Genomic DNA, 16,425 nt, shown 5'->3' with positions numbered 1-16,425 from the left:
ATTTATCCAAAATGAAATCACAAATTTATCATATTGCCTGTGAATTTTTTTGCCATTCCTGGGTCTTCTGGCACTTGTATCGATTTGTGATTTCACTTTGGTTATTTACTTTTTAAAAATTACACGCACACTACTGCTTCAGTGCGATAATAATCCGATAATTTAAAGTCAATATCATAATTTTAGGAGTGTAAATGAAGGCATATCAATGCACGGAACAGATCTATGCATAATTCATTGAATTAATTTTTTTTTTACAGATTTGGAAGCACAACTCATTAAAAAAAATCAAACATGGGTTATTAAGATTTATTTAAAAAAAATTAAATGTTGCTTAACTATGATAAATTACAAGACTAACTGAAATAAAATACAAAAAAATGTGTTTGTTTTTTACATTAATTTGCTAATTGGACTACTACAACCAAATAAAAAAAAATGGCAATATGGGGAAAAAATTAAAATTAATGACAATAAATCATACCAGATCACTTAGATATATCTTCAAGTGTCTTGATAAAAAAAATCAACTATTTTTTTATGTTGAGGTAAACAAGCAAAAAAATTAATAATAATTGAAAATCATAAAAAATAGCTTAATTGTTTAAGCTATATGAGTCATTATAAACTGTTACTGGTTGCAGTCACTTGACTATAAACAATAATCATGAGTCCTTAACTTAACCTGTATATCAAAACTGTCTTCATAATTCATATAATGATCCATAGACATGCACTGTACCAGTATGAAATTTGCATACAGGTTAAAGGAAAGCTGATGAATTCCATGGCAACCAAGAGCATAAGGGGAGGGGGTTGCTAAAATTGGTGCTAGATTTATTAACAATAGAAGCTAAAAAAATTAGGTTTAGAAAAAACTTTTCAAATAATCCTTGAAACAATTCTTTTCTTTTTAAAATTATCAACTTTACATATTAAAAGCATGAACAGTATGTGCCAGTTTGGTAAAAATTTGACAAAATACGCATTAAAATTTCAACATCCTTTGTTTCTACATTTATGTGAATTGAAAAGCAATCCATAGCAAAGCTAGCACATGATGGAATCTTTTATTCACCAAAACACTATGCAATATGAAAAAAATGCATAAATGCATAAAGATGTCATAAAGAGGCTCTCCTTTTCCTATCAAAAAGATCACAACCTTACTGCTTATACTCTCAATATTTTATGTCCAAAAATTTCAAACATGATACATGTATTTCCTAATCAAATTGTATAGCGTTCTATACAGTCTACATATAAATGTAAAATATTGTTTTGCTCAAATTCATAATAAAAAGTTTAAACAAGAGCATATTAGCTCATTTTTGGAGAAGCTAATATTTTTTCTTTTGTCATAGCAGTAAGTTAAGTTTTTTTATTTTGAGTTATAATTTTTTTCTCTCTTCAAATCTGAATTTCAGAGATTGTGAATCTAGAATATTAGTACAACCTCAACAGTATATTAAAGTAAATTTTGCTTGTATATTTCAACCACAATTAAACTCTATTTGCTTGACATTATTTAGCCTAAACAATTGAAATTCAGTCAAATTTTTTTGAACATCTACACTTAATCTAATAAAAGAGTTTTGAAGTTGATGTAAACGACTCTCTGCAGATGTGGCACTGACTACCCCGCTCCTCCAGTTCAGCAGTACACACTGCACAAGCGATGTGGCCGCATGGTACAAAAAATGTATCGCAGAACCGATCTGTACATATTGTGCAGGTTGGGACTTGTGGCATTCTCAACACCTAGAGATAAATATAAATATTCATAACATAACTGGACCAGTTAAGTCTGTTATCAGTACAAATTTACCAAGTTAAACATTTAAAATGAACAAAATATCTGTGAGCTATTTTTCACTCACTAGTGATATCTCCGCTCTGATTTGAATATACAACATCAGCAAAGTCGTCATTTAACAGAAATTTAACCCCTAATCATTACGTACAAAAATGGATCCCATTATATGGCATACGTACCTAAACAAAGTGTGTTTTGAAATTTCAAACATCTGTGACTATTAGTTGCTCACATGAGAAATCTGACGAAAATTTGTATGAAAAGGATGACTGCACTTAAGTACTATTGCATGCAATATTTGCAAGAAAATAAACTGTTGAAAGAAGAATTTTTCTTTCAATTGCAGAAATTGTCAACACCCAAACTGCAACTTTACGTAATTGCGTTAAATAAAAGTATATTGTTACCAAGTACGAATTTGTTTTCAAAGGCGGGGGTCTTCGTGATTTCTTGAATCTCCATAATTATGATATTAAATGAGGACAACCATTTTTATAAATAATTCATACAAAGTCAGTGCATGTTTGTCTATTGTTCTCCGTTAAACAGTAGTTGTATACCAAGGGTATTTGCATTATCTAAATTGTGTTAAAGGGAGATTAATCATAGACAAACATGCTCTCATGAGAAAAAACTGCTTCATCTTACTTTTGTTTTCTCTGTTGTAACCTGTAGGAAAAATACATGATTTCTCACCTCAGGTAACTTTGTGAATACTAGTACAAAATTATATCACATGATGTGTAAGGTAGCATGTTATTTGCTCACTATATAGGATAATGAACACAACAGAAGCAACCAAAAGAGACCCAAAACCCGGCACTAAGTGCAGTCATCCTTTAAGCTAAAGATAAACAAAATCGTCATTTAAGTTGACTGCTTATTGGTTCAAATAAGGATACAACTATATGGCATATTTGTTACGCACAGACACACAGACCAAGAGACACACACATAAGGGTAAAACTTTTTATTTCCTATGTAGCTTCATTTGATAGGCTAATAAGCCAGGTGTAAATTTCCAGACACCGGCCATACTCGAGACGGAGGGAAAAAAAGACATGACATCATAATGCATTAAATGTGACATCACAATGCATCAAATTGAAATGCGTAAATGGCATACCTTAAAAGTGTATAACACCCTTGATTGGACATAGGAAATAGATTAATTTGATTTACATAGCTGGAAAATAAATTCTTTATAGCCAGGGACAATCAAGGCCGGTTGTATGGGGATTTACCCCGACTTGGTACCTGATACACCCTTTGGCCTCAGGGTGTATGGAACACAACCCAGGGTGATTCCCTGTACACCTTGATTGAACGTAGATAACAAATAATATACCCCCTCTCTTTTGGAGCTGGGGTATAATGTTATGCTACATTGCAGTTTTAATGAAGTTAAAAGAATACTTACAACAGGAGATTGAAGATCAGGAAGATCCCAACTGTTTTCTTCATCCTGTGAGGGTGAATAAAAGCAAGACACTTTTTATGAGTTCCTAAACTTTTCCATTTAATTTTAAGATACTAGAAGATGCAGTTAAATGTTATGAATATTTTTTAACTTCCTTTACAAAATTTGGATTCTGAAAATATTTAGCTATAGCTATGTGCAGTAGCAATATTTTATTGGATTAAATGGACCACTTGGATGTCATCAATTTATTTGAATCATAGTTAGTACATAATATGTTCGTTCCTGGAAATTTTGATCTACAATTCTCATTGACACAAATACTGAAAAGTTCCTCTTTTCAGAAAAAGGGTATGAACTTAGTTTATAGAATAATATATATGCAGTTACAAGAACAAACATCATGTGTTTTTGTTCTTGTCTGTATGTTTGTCTATAATATTTGTTTATTAAGTGAACTCTATAAAAGAGTTTCGAACTTAAATCCTAGATTTGCCAACAGAAAGACAAACTGATTTTTAATTATCCAGGTATAAATACCAATTTATTACTAATAGAACAAAAAATTAGGGTAAAAAATACTTGTTACATTTTGAATTGATTCCTGCTGATGTGGTGTTGACACTGCTGGACTGGGTGAATTAGCTGGATTTTGTGGATTCTGAGTTGAGACTCCTGGCGCATTCAGAATGGAAATGGGTGGATTAACATCCACTTCTTCCGCAAATTCCCAGCTTTCATCCTTGTATAAATAAAAAAAATAATAATTACATGTGTACATGAAAGCCACATTGCTAGTTATCTGCAAGAAACCAAATATGATTGAAAAGGTCAGACCATTTTAACCATTTATTTTTTAGATATGGCCCGGTTCACCTGAGCAACATTAACCATAATAAAATCAGCTTTATAGAGTAATATACAAAATATCTGGATAATGTAGTAGAATTGATCGTGTTTGTCTACTTTTACTTAACATATATAGCCCCTTTTGCAACACAATGATTTTATAATCATATCACATGTCCAGCATTTTGGTTCTCAAGAAGATCTTAAACTAATGTTTTTATATATACATACAATGTACATGCATGTATATATAAACCTACATCAGATTTTGAACCCCTTGTGTACGTGTCACAAGAATTGATCAGGGGTCACATTGTAAACCATGAAGAAATAACAATATGTCAAAATGTTTGCATATCTAGGTAAATACTTGAATCATAATATTTGATGTTTTTCTAATAATTAAAAATCTTCCGTAGTGTAAAAATTCAACCCCTATTGTGTCCCTACCCTACACTCATGCATGCAGGGGTGATCATGATTTGTTTTAATTAACTTGAATCTACACAACCTGAGGATCCTTACACACAAGTTCAAAATGCAATTTTCTCAGGCCAAATGGTTTTTGACAAGAAGATTTTTTAAAAGTGTTTTCTCTATATATTTCAATGTAATACTTTGACCCCCTCCCCTAATGTGACCCCTCCCTACCCAGTTGTTCTGAAGAAGAATGTGAAAATGTAAAATGTTTACAAACAGACAGATGGGCAGATGCCTGACAAAAAGTTATTGAAAAGCTCACTTGATCTTTCAGCTCAGGTGAGCTAAAAGGGTTTGTACAAATTGAGAAAATTAGTTTCATTTGCTGTGGAATCAATAAAATTCATGGTGGCTCATTATTTTTGTGGAATTCGTGGGTAGCCCTCTCCCACGAATTTAAATCCTCGACGTAAACAATCTTTAGTACTGAAACAGTAGGCTACGCATCCAATAATTACATCCCCACAGATGAGCAAAAAAGTAATAATCCACGAAAATTGGCCCCCACGAATTTAAATGATTCCACAGTATCTTCTAAAAACTCATTTAAATCAATCTTCAATTCAGATATAAGAAAAATTTGCAATTAGACAATATTTATACCTCATTTTCTTCATCTTTCATCTTTGATAAAAGATAGAGCCGTGGCTTAACTGTCATATTGCATGCTTTCATGGAGTTTATGTATATTTGAAGAGTGAATCCATCTTGGGGAATGGAACGGCCCTGAAAATCCCCAAGGTGGTGATCGAAATCTTCCTTCTTTCCTTTAATATTGGAACCTAATTAAATAATTGAAAAAAAGGCAGTGAATATTATGAAATGATCTACAGTCTAACACACAAATCACGATATTTAAAAATTAACCTTGAATTATAACCAAAGCTTACATTAACTTGACTTTTCTCTCTTTCTTATTTATTTTTAATGCCCACAAACTGACAAAATTTAGTTAATTATGAAATACCAAGTAACAATTCAATATCATCTATATGCAATAAAGTGGGTGGGTGTAATTTTACACAAACACAAAGAGAGAGAGAGAGAGAGAGAGAGAGAGAGAGAGAGAGAGAGAGAGAGAGAGAGAGAGAGAGAGAGAGAGAGAGAGAGAGAGAGATTGTTTGTTAAAATGAAGGAAAATAATTGTTGTTGATAGGTTACTGCAGTTGTTACATATAACACTTGAAGCATATACTAATGATATGGATAATTAAACTAATTATAAACTCAGAATTCACCAATTTTCTGTAAGATGTAAGTTGCACACATGCATTGATATCTGGCAGATTCAAAGATTTCTTTGAAATAATCAATTCTAAATATTGAACTAGCTACTTTACTATTACTCTAGTACTTTTTCTTTCTATAAGAATATAAATTGCAACTAAATTTCTTTTTAGTCAATATTTTTCATACCAATATCACAATATTCTTTACATTTGATATTAATCTTTTTTCTTACCATTTGGAAAGAAAATTTCTATCGCTCTATTTTTGATTTCCGCATATGTTGAAGCATCTGCCATTTCCACAATTCTCGTCCCCCCACCACTGGAGGTCCGCACTTGTGTAAACTTAGTACCTGTATGTAACATCCACCCAAGCTGAACTTTGTGGCACGTCATAGATGTAGACTTCTGCTTTTTCGATGGTCTCTGCTGAATTTAATTTAACTAAGTTTTTTAATTGCACAAATAATAATTTTCACTCCCTATTCACCTCCTTTTTTTAATGTAAAGTTTGAAAAATTTTCATATTAATCGCTAATCTACCAAATATCTTGGAATCCTCTTTGTTTTCACTTCTAAATAAGACATTGCTTGATACATGTTACTTCTAAATGTAAAACTTGTTAATTAAGTGTTTTAGTTGCAAGACCCTGTATTGTATGTCATTAAAATCTATTTCCATTTTTACATACATGTAGACAAGCAAAACTGTAGGAAAGCTCCATTTAAATTTAAGGTATTCAATGTATAATGGAGGGATATTGAACAATTTTGAATCATTTTAAACTAGTTAAATATGTATTGCTAGATAACTATGAAAGTGAAATGAACCAAATTCGCATGACAGACAACATAAAGGAAGCCGGTCATTTTGCACCTTAATTTTTTTTAAAGAGTTATCTCCCCTTGATGAAAAAAAGAAAATTTTAACTTCATCAAAATATCTGCGGTAAATGATTCATTTTATTTCATATTTTAATAAAGAGAAAGTTTATGCATGTATTAACCAAGAGAGTTTTTAGAATTTTAAGTTACTTTTTACAATATCTTAAGATAACATAGATTGCCCATAGACTTCAATGCAAAATTCCAGGTGTAATAAGTTGGACCATAATCAAAATTTTGAAAATTCCTTTGGTGGAGTATTTTTATTTGATAATACCTTCAAAATGATATCATGATTAAGAATATCGGACCATTCATTTATAAGGTACAAAATGTGGTCGTTATACATTGAATACCTTAAAAACTAAAAAAAATCACTATTGATGTAATAACATTCTTACATTCGATTGTTTTGAACGCAGTCTTTTTACTAATTCAGATAACTGTTCGCTCTTTGATGAAGGCATTCCTACAAATAAAGTAATTTTAATGATGAAAGGATTGATATCTTTTACAGTGGTTTATATAGATATAGATACACTTGTGCATATGTATACAACATGTACATCTATGCATTAAATTATGCAATTTAAATTAAATGTAAAAAGTATCATTTGAATGTGAAACTCCTTAATTTTTTACTTTATTTTATTTCATGCATGTGCAAAGTCCTGTTAATAAAATATATTGTGCTACAAATCAATTAAGTTAATTAAGTTAATCTTTACCTTGAACACTTTCCATAATTATACCATAATCATTACTCATTTTAATAATAATATGCCAATTTTAAGTGTTTATATCCCATGATATTGAATAATGTTATGAACATTCTTTAAATCAACTGCATATTGCAATTGATACATTATTGAGAATTCTTGAAATAAACATTTAGGAATGCATGCATGGCAGCACTCTTCCCAAGACAAGTTTTTGACTTGGGAAGATACAATTTTATGCATATTTGGAACACATCACACGTACCTGCTTCTGACCCTCCTGATGCAGTTGATAATGCTTGGGGGATGTTTAAAACTTCATCTGCTTTCAAGACATACAGTTCGTTGCTTTCAAGTTGTAGAAAAACATCTTCGTCATCTATTATACACCCATCACTTAAAACAAGTCGAATATTTCCTGTTTCTTCGCCCAATTCAAATTTTGTAATTACTGAAATTGAAAAAAGACTCGGTCATACTATTAAATAGAGTGCATATGCAGGGTTGTCTCTAAGAACCGAGGGGCGGAGAATTCCCCCGCCTAAAATGACTTAATTACCCGGCTATTATTGCCTTTCAAACACAATCTAGCTATAAGCTAGACCCCCTGTCTTCTTTTACTTTTTAATTTCCTCATTCTACTTCAATTTTTAGAGACAACCCTGCACATGCACATATACAGTACTCTAGTACATATCATTATCAATAATTATTACGGTATACATCTAATTTGAAAGTAATTAATGATGAATCATTAATATATAGTGGCAAATACTAGAATGTAGTTTAGATTCAATTAAAAAAATCTAACCTTTGGTCTTTAATTCTTGAAATTTGCTGGCCCCCAACAATCGCCCCTCTGTGCGATTGTTGTTCCACACTTTAAAAACCTTTGTATTCTCCATCTAAAAGAAGTATCAATTTATGTCCTTTACTTATAAATAGGTCTTATTCAATATCCTCTCGGATGCTTTGTTAGGTCTAACTTTGCAACAACAACAAAAAAAGGGGGGGGGGGGGCTAAGCTCCCCCTAATAATTTTAAAGTATTTATAATGCATATTGCTGCAAATATTTTCCCTATTTGCTTTTATTTTCATGGCAGATTGGGGGTAATTTCAACATGACTTATAGTATTTATTAATCATATAAAAATGGTTCACACCTTGGACGGGGGGGGGGGGGGGGGTGGTTGTGTTAGAATGTGGAAATATTTAACAATGTGTCTGTCAATTACTATGATATGTCTACAAAATTAAGTTTTGATTATCTTTCGTTTTTATTGAATTAGCTATTGGTCGTAACTTGGGTTTTTCTTGTTTTTTTAGAAATAATTCGAAATCTGGGTACGAAATGACATGGGTTCAAGTAGGGCAGACTACGATTTGAGATGAAACCTGAAAAACGAAAGTAGAAGAAAAAAATCGTGTTTGGTGTTTTCAAAAAGTAATCTGAAAGCAAGTTCAATTAAAATAAATTATGTTATTTGAATAACAATGAAATAAAGCTGCTTAATTGTTGAAACACGATTTTTTTGGTCCAATCAGATGTCCTGAAATTTATTTGATCGGATCTAATGCATCTGTTGAAAGTTGTAGGAAACCGAAATTTGTTTTCTTAATTTAGAGTTCAGTTTTTCATCAAAAACACACTTAATAAGTCTGAATGTATTTATCACTCTTTAAACAAAGTTGATAGATTATCACCAAACGTGAAGTTTGTACGAGATCCAAATTGAACATGGAAGCCGTAGATGTCACTGCGCGTGAAGTGATCCTTTTTTCCTCCATCTTGGAAAAGTTTTTCAACTTCATCATGTTCATAATCAGTTCATAGGTATAGAATGTAATTTCCATATTTGGGCATATGTACAAGTGTTATCTGTAGGGAGAGCTTCGCTCTCACGGGCCCGTGAGAGGGCTTCGTCATTTACGAATAAATAAGGCTATATTTTCAACTTATCATCTACTTTTTTCTTCTTGTTAATAACCTGAACACGCGGACTCAAAATTATCTGGGTGAAATATCATGTAGGCTTAAAAACACATAACGTTTGCCAAGTCAAAATATATCATATACAGAAGTGAAAAAGATCAAACTACTATTGTGGTAATAAGAATATAAGCTTAAGTTGAATAAAATTACTTACGACAGTCCCATATAACATGCACGAGCGTAAAGCGAAATAAATTATAACATCAAGATTGGTGGTTGGTAGAGAGTAAAATTCCGATCAGTTACGTAGGATGGAGTTCTTTGATGGATAACAATGTGAATAAATATTTTTATGATTTTTTTTTATATTTAAAAAAATATCTTAATATAGGTCTACGATTAGGCCTAATGTACAGGTGTCGGAATTTGAAACCACTTAATTTTGTTTAAAAAAATATACTCAGTTGTATATATATAATGGTGTACTCATGTCCCTAATGCGAGGGTATTCGACATATAAACTTATAGCTTATGCTAGTTTTTATAAATTTATATTTTTACAAACTAAAATTTTACTAATGAACAAAGGTCCACTCCAAATTCGTTTTTTGAAATCAATGAAGGAAATATGGTTTTGAGTTCAGTATTTCACTTGCAAAATCGATTAAAAAGGAAGTCATTGCACACATGACAAAATAGGGGTAAAGGGTCAGTGGAAATAATAATGTATTTTACATTAATAACTATTGAAAATGTACTGTTTAAAATATAAACTATCGAGATCGAGTTATCGACTATAGCTATTGTACGGACCAAAATGAATAAAATCACATACCTTGTGCTAAGCTTGTCACATGGATTAAGGCGGCAATTAACTTCAGCAGACTTCGTACGTCTTCTCTTTGGCGGTTGCAGATCAACATATTTATCGCGCATGTCGACATAAATAAGTTGCATGTAAACATATTTATCTCGCATGTTAACATAAATAAGTAGCATGTTAACATAACAAAGTTGCATGTTGACATAAATAAGTTGCATGTCAACATATTTATCTTGCATGTCAACATAACTAAGTTGCATGTCAACATAACTAAGTTGCATGTTGACATATTTATCTCGCATGTCAATATAACTAAGTTGCATGTCGACATAAATAAGTTGCATGTCAACATAAACAAGTTGCATGTCAACATATTTATCTTGCATGTCAACATAAATAAGTAGCATGTTAACATAACAAAGTTGCATGTCGACATAAATAAGTTGCATGTCAACATATTTATCTTGCATGTCAACATATATAAGTTGCATGTCGACATAAATAAGTAGCATCTAGCATCTTGGATGTCACATGTGGGCAATATTTAAGATTTTTTGAAATTTTTTATAATTCTTACTTGATTGTAATTTTCTTGCATGTCAACATAGTTATGTTGCATGTTGACATAACTATCTTGCATGTCAACATATTTATCTTGCATGTCAACATATTTGATAGAAATATAACTTGCACACAAGGGGCAGAGATATGCCACCATAGTAGAGTATATATAGTTCTTAAGAAATCATATGATTGTTGTGTAATGTGTCATCTGTCATTTTGCAAAATTGATAATTATATTTATAGGTAGCAATCGCATGCGTTGGACACTCGACCTAAGCATCAACATATTCACATACGGTGAAATTAAGGGTTTCCCTACACATTTGAGCAGGTAGTTTAAGTATAAAATAAACAAAAAAATTATTCAAAATCAAAGTTTAATAACAAAAATGCAATATTTAAATATAAATCGTCAATGAAAATCATTTGGTATATATCACAGAAAACAATGCGCATTACATATACTTTAACCTGAAGTTAATTCAAAGATACACACCAAATAAAGACAGAATGTCAATATAAGACTTCTCAATTTGTTCCACCTTTATCCGGTATGATCAATGAAATACTCCACCTTCGTGTAAATATATTTGTGAACGAGAAAAATGTGACTCATAGAAGATTTAATCCAAGATGATTACGTATTCATCTAAATAGTACATAACTATATATATTAAATGGTATTTGTAAATTTTGGGCATGAATGAGTACATTCGTTAATTAATATCTTGCTCTTTGTCACTTTCATTAAGGTATCATTCAACATCAGTGGATGTACATTATGTGTGATTGTCACGAGGCAAACTTGGAACACTCAATTTTTCTTCTAACACGAATTGATGAGAAAACCGAAATGAACCCTCTCATCCAGAAAATTAAAAAGAAATGTGCTAGAAAAAAATATTCAAACATCTACAAGACCTGCCTCTCAAAAAGAACATTTAAATAATGTTTATTGAAAGGACACATTCTGTATTTAAAACAATGCTTTATCATCATTGTCATCATCATCATCACTATCATCATCAATCTTCTGCTTCTTCTTCCTTGTCTTTCTCTCCTTCCGTTTCATCAGTTGCTACGCCTAGAACGACATCAGAGGATTCTTTTTTCTTTTCTATGTCCTCTTCCGATTCATCATTTTCCTTATCGTCTTTCTCTTCCTTTTTCTCCTCCTCTTCTTCCTTCTCATCTGCCTTGTCTTCTTCTTTCTCCTCTTTTTCCTCTTTGTCCTCTGATTTTTCCTCTTCTGATTTTTCCTCTTCCTCCTTCTTCTCCTCCTCCTCGGATTGTTCCTCTTCTTCCTTTTTCTCCTCTTCTTTACTCTCATCTGATCCAGATGCTTTGCCACTTTCTTCCATTTTTATTTCCTCATCCTCTTCCTTGCCTTTCTTTCCACTTCCTGGTAATCCAGGAATCCTGAAATTATTCATTATAATAGGCCATTATAAGTCCTACACAAGCCGTTGTTAGTCCTACAATAACTTAAATGACTTCTAATATATTTATGTTTAAATTTTATTTTTAACGTCCACAAAACACCTAACAAAGATTCATCGAACGATCGCTGGAAACAATAAATTTTAGATGTCAATAAACCCCGATGTTATCCAATTAAAATGCAATTGATTAAAATCAAATGTGAATCCACATTTAAATGTTAGAGGTTGATTCGAAAAAAAATCATTATCTATCTTTTCAATAATTGTGCCTTTTTTTAACATCACAAATATGATCGAGTTTTTTTTCATAAACATTATATAATTATGTACTAGCATTATTTAAAGTTATCGGGCTAAAATAATCTAAGTAAAACCGGCCTACGTAAATGGTTTGCTTCAAGTATGATAAATAGCATTAGCCAAAGCTGTGTTGAGTATCTAGTTTACTTACATGTTCTTCCTTGACAACAAAATAAATAGAAGCAATAAGATAACAATGACGCCAATAACAGAGAAGATGGCAGCGATGGCAGCCACCCATCCTTTACTGTCCTCCTTGGTGACAACAATATTGCCACCCTGAAATTAAAAAAAAGATAGCGTTGAATATAATAGTTAACAATAATGTTCAAATAATATTATATGAGCATATACATGTAGAGTGTTGTAATTTTAAAAAAAAATTAAGCAGTACAAATGACTGAAAGGGGGCTGAATAGTGCTCTAGTGTCATTAGCAAGATAAGATCGGACGTACACCAATACTTTAGCATGTTATGGTTGACATTCGCCATATACTTTAGCGTGTACCATCGTAAATACCATAATACTTTAGTGTGTATAAAGTGGAGGATACCACTGTGTTAGCATAAACAAGGATGGATACTGTTTATTCATGTATACACAGTAGCTTTGTAAGATTGGTTGATAATAACATTATAGCTGTCAATGTTTTAGATATAACGAAAGGTAAGCATTTACAGTGTAAAAACCGGTGCATTTATGTTAAGAGTTGCGAATATCGACAATTTAGCACCAATACTTGTGGAGTATTTATACTTTAGCAGGTACTATACCGATGATCTAGCGCATAAACCACCTACACTTTAGCACGTATAACACAGATACATTTAATAGTCCATAGAATTACGATACTTCAGCATGTTCCGTTGTCTGATACAGATACTTTAACAGGTACTTTAACGGGGGTATACGTACCGTGGTAGCAGGGACTGTTACAGTAGAAACTTCTGTAGTTGGAATCTCTTCATTGGTGTCGTTGGTGACCAGAGCAATGGGAGCAGCTGCCACGGTCAGTGTAACGTTAGATTCTGATTTAACTGTATTCACTATGTTGGACACAACAGCCTGAGATCTGAGACGAGGAAAAGTGCAATATGAATTATAAACTGATTTGCTATTGGGACGAGTATCAGTGACAAGATTATAGCAACATATCTTTATTAAATAAATGACGTTTAGCACAAACTATTCTTTTGTAAAATAAAATCCCGATAAAATTTACTATTTTAAAAAAAATAGCAAAAAGGGATCCGTTAAAAAGGCAGATTAAAATTAGTAAACAGAGAAAAGAAGCGGAGGAAAAGAACATGGAAGCTGTCCGTCGGTGACTTACATAGATGGATCTTTCATGATATCTGCTAGGATGCTTTGCGGAATAGCAGTCTCACTTCCCCCCAGAGAAATTCCACGCCTCTTTCGCTTCTTACTGGCTGAGCATAAGGCATTGGCCTTATCGGATTTGACAACCAACATGACCTGCGTCAATCCATTTCGTTCTCTCGGGAAACCGGTTCCAATGGCGATTTGACCAAAATTCGTGAATTGCTTAAGAGATGAGGTATTGGGCCTAAAATATGAATAGTTAAATATATCGATACGATCCATTACTGAGCCATTTTATAATTCAAAATCTTCTATGAAACTTTTTCATTATATTTCATTTTCCAAAAGTATGTTCCCCTTGTATTCTGTCATTTACTATACAATGAAAAAAATCCAAAATCAGTTACTAATATGTTTTGTTGTGTATGTTATTATCAAACCGCACAATGTTTTTTAACAAACGAAGTACAACAATTACATTACTTTATCTGCAACGCTATATTCGTAAGCTAGTAAGCTAATTCGACTTCCTGATGACCTTGATATATTGGATACAACCCATTTAAAATCAAAACCATGGTAATAGATGGACTGACGAACCTTTATGCAATAATAAATTGATATATGTTCTGACAATTTCCAGATCAGACCCATTTATTCACGAACGACCGTTACAGAAGCAATCATTCGTAAGACGATCTTAGCTTCTTATATTAAATGTACAGTATCAATAAATGGCGTTATAATAATTTTGGTGTACAAGGGGAACACTTAAATGAAACTTACACGTAGGTAGAATTGCTGTTACAACATTTCCTGAGATTTCCGTTATTTGTGTTACAGTAGTTGTTTATTCCATTAGCAACTGTTGTTCTGAATTCGCCTTGTACTCGTGTTGTGAACTACATAAAGATTAACAACATTATGCTAGATTTATTTCATCAAGTAATATGGTATATTTCTTATGTACATACATATATTCAGTATAATGTAAATTGAAAACACTACTTAACATAAGCTCTTAAATAGCCATAAAACAAACATAAACTTTCAAAAACATTAATAGCAATATATAACATTAGTCAATAACATGAATTATAATGTAAAATGATTACGTTTTTATTATCCAGATTGAATGGGACAAATACTTACATACGCCACTGGTAGTCCGTTAAACTGGAGAAGGATTCCATAATTCTTCTCCACCTCGTTAGCTGTATATAAGAACACAGAAAGATGAACACTAAATTGTTAAATGATAAACTGTATTCACTAACGTTTTATTTTCGCCCTTTGCACTCTCGCTGTCAGTTGGCAAATTCGAAACAATTTGTGATAAGTAATTTATTTAAAACAGTGTTCATTTCCGTGTCTGGCCGAATTCAAGCCAGGGCAAAGCCATTTGCAAATGTAAAAAGAAAAAATAACTTGTCAAACAAACGTGAACTCAAAAAAATTGGATATCTAACGAATATTGTTGAAACCACAGTACTAGTTTTTTTTTTTTTTTTACAATTTCGAGAGCTTACGTGGACAGAGTTTTTGATTGCAGGCTTGATTCATTGAAAGTGCACCAACGCAGTCAGCTCCAAATCCTTCCCGGGTAGGGTTATCACAAGCCCTCGTCCTTGTTTGCACACCACCTCCACAAGATTTGGAACAATTGCCCCATGCACCCCAAAGAGAAAGTCCACCATTTCGATCTAAAGAAAATACACAATTTTAATTTCTTACATTTTTTCCTTGAACGATAAGGGAATAATGAATCTGCTTTATAAGTTTAGGTGTGTCTGCATTCAATGTCTATGACAAAATAGACTTACAGACATAAACTTTCCCTTGCATACTTTAATAATCACCAACTTTCACAACCAAAACATAAATACTTAAATCAGAAACAATTATAACTTAAAATTTTAGATTAATATTTTTTTTCTTGTTATTACTGTCCAACTCTCACAACGAAAACATAATTAAATCATAAACAATTACCGGTATAACATATATTTATAGATTTAATTTTTTTTCTTGTTATTTCTTCTTATGCAAAAATAGTTTGATAAGTGCTTTCTAAATTGAAGCATCATAGGTCTTCGGTAAAAACAATTAAAATGAGTAAAATATAGTTACCTTTGCAGACATTATTTGCCCCTAGTATATAACCATTGGTACAAGAGCAGTTATAACCTCCTCGGGTATTCTCACAGCGACTGTTGTTTACATAACAGGGGGATTGAAGGCATTCGTTGATGTCTGCAAGCAATTGGTGATTAAGACATAAATAATGTTTTAAATGTATTAATTATGATGTATGCTACTGAGATTCAATCGACGATAAGTTTTCCACTTATCTATTCAAAAAAATAAATGAAACCAACACGGTTTAAAAAAATTAAAGAAACTTTCTGTTTCACGTTTTGAGGACACACGAGACGTTCCTCGATTTTATATAATTTTCCTTAATATATTATTCCTAATTTTTTAACATTTAAATCTGTTACTTCGCAAAAATTCAGGGTAATTACTAAGCTATTATCGAAGCTAGAATAGTTAGAATTTTCATAAAATAGCATGCAAAATGCATTTTAATGCTCATAAATAAAGTTATATTATATATTTTTAATTGAACACTTTATATC

At 31.9% G+C, this 16,425-nt stretch overlaps 2 protein-coding genes across 4 annotated transcripts in view; both read right to left on the bottom strand.

Annotated features, from left to right (window-relative positions):
• Positions 1-301: 301 nt before the first annotated feature.
• LOC128157760 (uncharacterized) lies at positions 302-10,847 on the bottom strand. Of its 3 annotated transcripts, none has more exons than XM_052820378.1 (9): positions 10,168-10,847; positions 8,210-8,303; positions 7,664-7,849; positions 7,081-7,148; positions 6,028-6,223; positions 5,169-5,347; positions 3,826-3,978; positions 3,237-3,281; positions 302-1,761 (listed from the first exon to the last, which is right to left on the bottom strand). In XM_052820378.1, exons 2-9 carry the CDS (start codon positions 8,301-8,303, stop codon positions 1,582-1,584), a joined length of 1,101 nt encoding a protein of 366 aa, XP_052676338.1. In that variant the 5' UTR covers positions 10,168-10,847; the 3' UTR covers positions 302-1,581. The 3 variants fall into 3 exon arrangements, with proteins under 3 accessions (XP_052676338.1, XP_052676335.1, XP_052676337.1); XM_052820375.1 differs by lacking the exon at positions 10,168-10,847 and adding an exon at positions 9,547-10,157; XM_052820377.1 differs by lacking the exon at positions 10,168-10,847 and adding an exon at positions 9,547-10,157 and having other exon boundaries at positions 6,028-6,220.
• Positions 10,848-11,079: 232 nt separating this feature from the next.
• The window catches only part of LOC128157750 (serine-rich adhesin for platelets-like), a 56,308-nt gene continuing 50,962 nt past the window's right edge, over positions 11,080-16,425 (bottom strand). Inside the window, exons 73-80 of the mRNA XM_052820360.1 lie at positions 15,917-16,039; positions 15,316-15,489; positions 14,939-15,000; positions 14,573-14,688; positions 13,797-14,030; positions 13,379-13,535; positions 12,613-12,740; positions 11,080-12,138 (exon numbers count right to left, since the gene is read on the bottom strand). Of these exons, the coding sequence (XP_052676320.1) occupies positions 11,745-12,138; positions 12,613-12,740; positions 13,379-13,535; positions 13,797-14,030; positions 14,573-14,688; positions 14,939-15,000; positions 15,316-15,489; positions 15,917-16,039 (1,388 nt within the window). The 3' untranslated portion in view covers positions 11,080-11,744. The remainder of the gene's footprint in view (positions 12,139-12,612; positions 12,741-13,378; positions 13,536-13,796; positions 14,031-14,572; positions 14,689-14,938; positions 15,001-15,315; positions 15,490-15,916; positions 16,040-16,425) is intronic.

The sequence above is a fragment of the Crassostrea angulata genome, chromosome 8 (assembly GCF_025612915.1).
Source record: "Crassostrea angulata isolate pt1a10 chromosome 8, ASM2561291v2, whole genome shotgun sequence".
In the NCBI taxonomy this organism is placed as follows: domain Eukaryota; kingdom Metazoa; phylum Mollusca; class Bivalvia; order Ostreida; family Ostreidae; genus Magallana; species Magallana angulata.
Note: the sequence above shows the minus strand (reverse complement) of the source record. Positions and strands in the feature narration are given on the sequence as shown.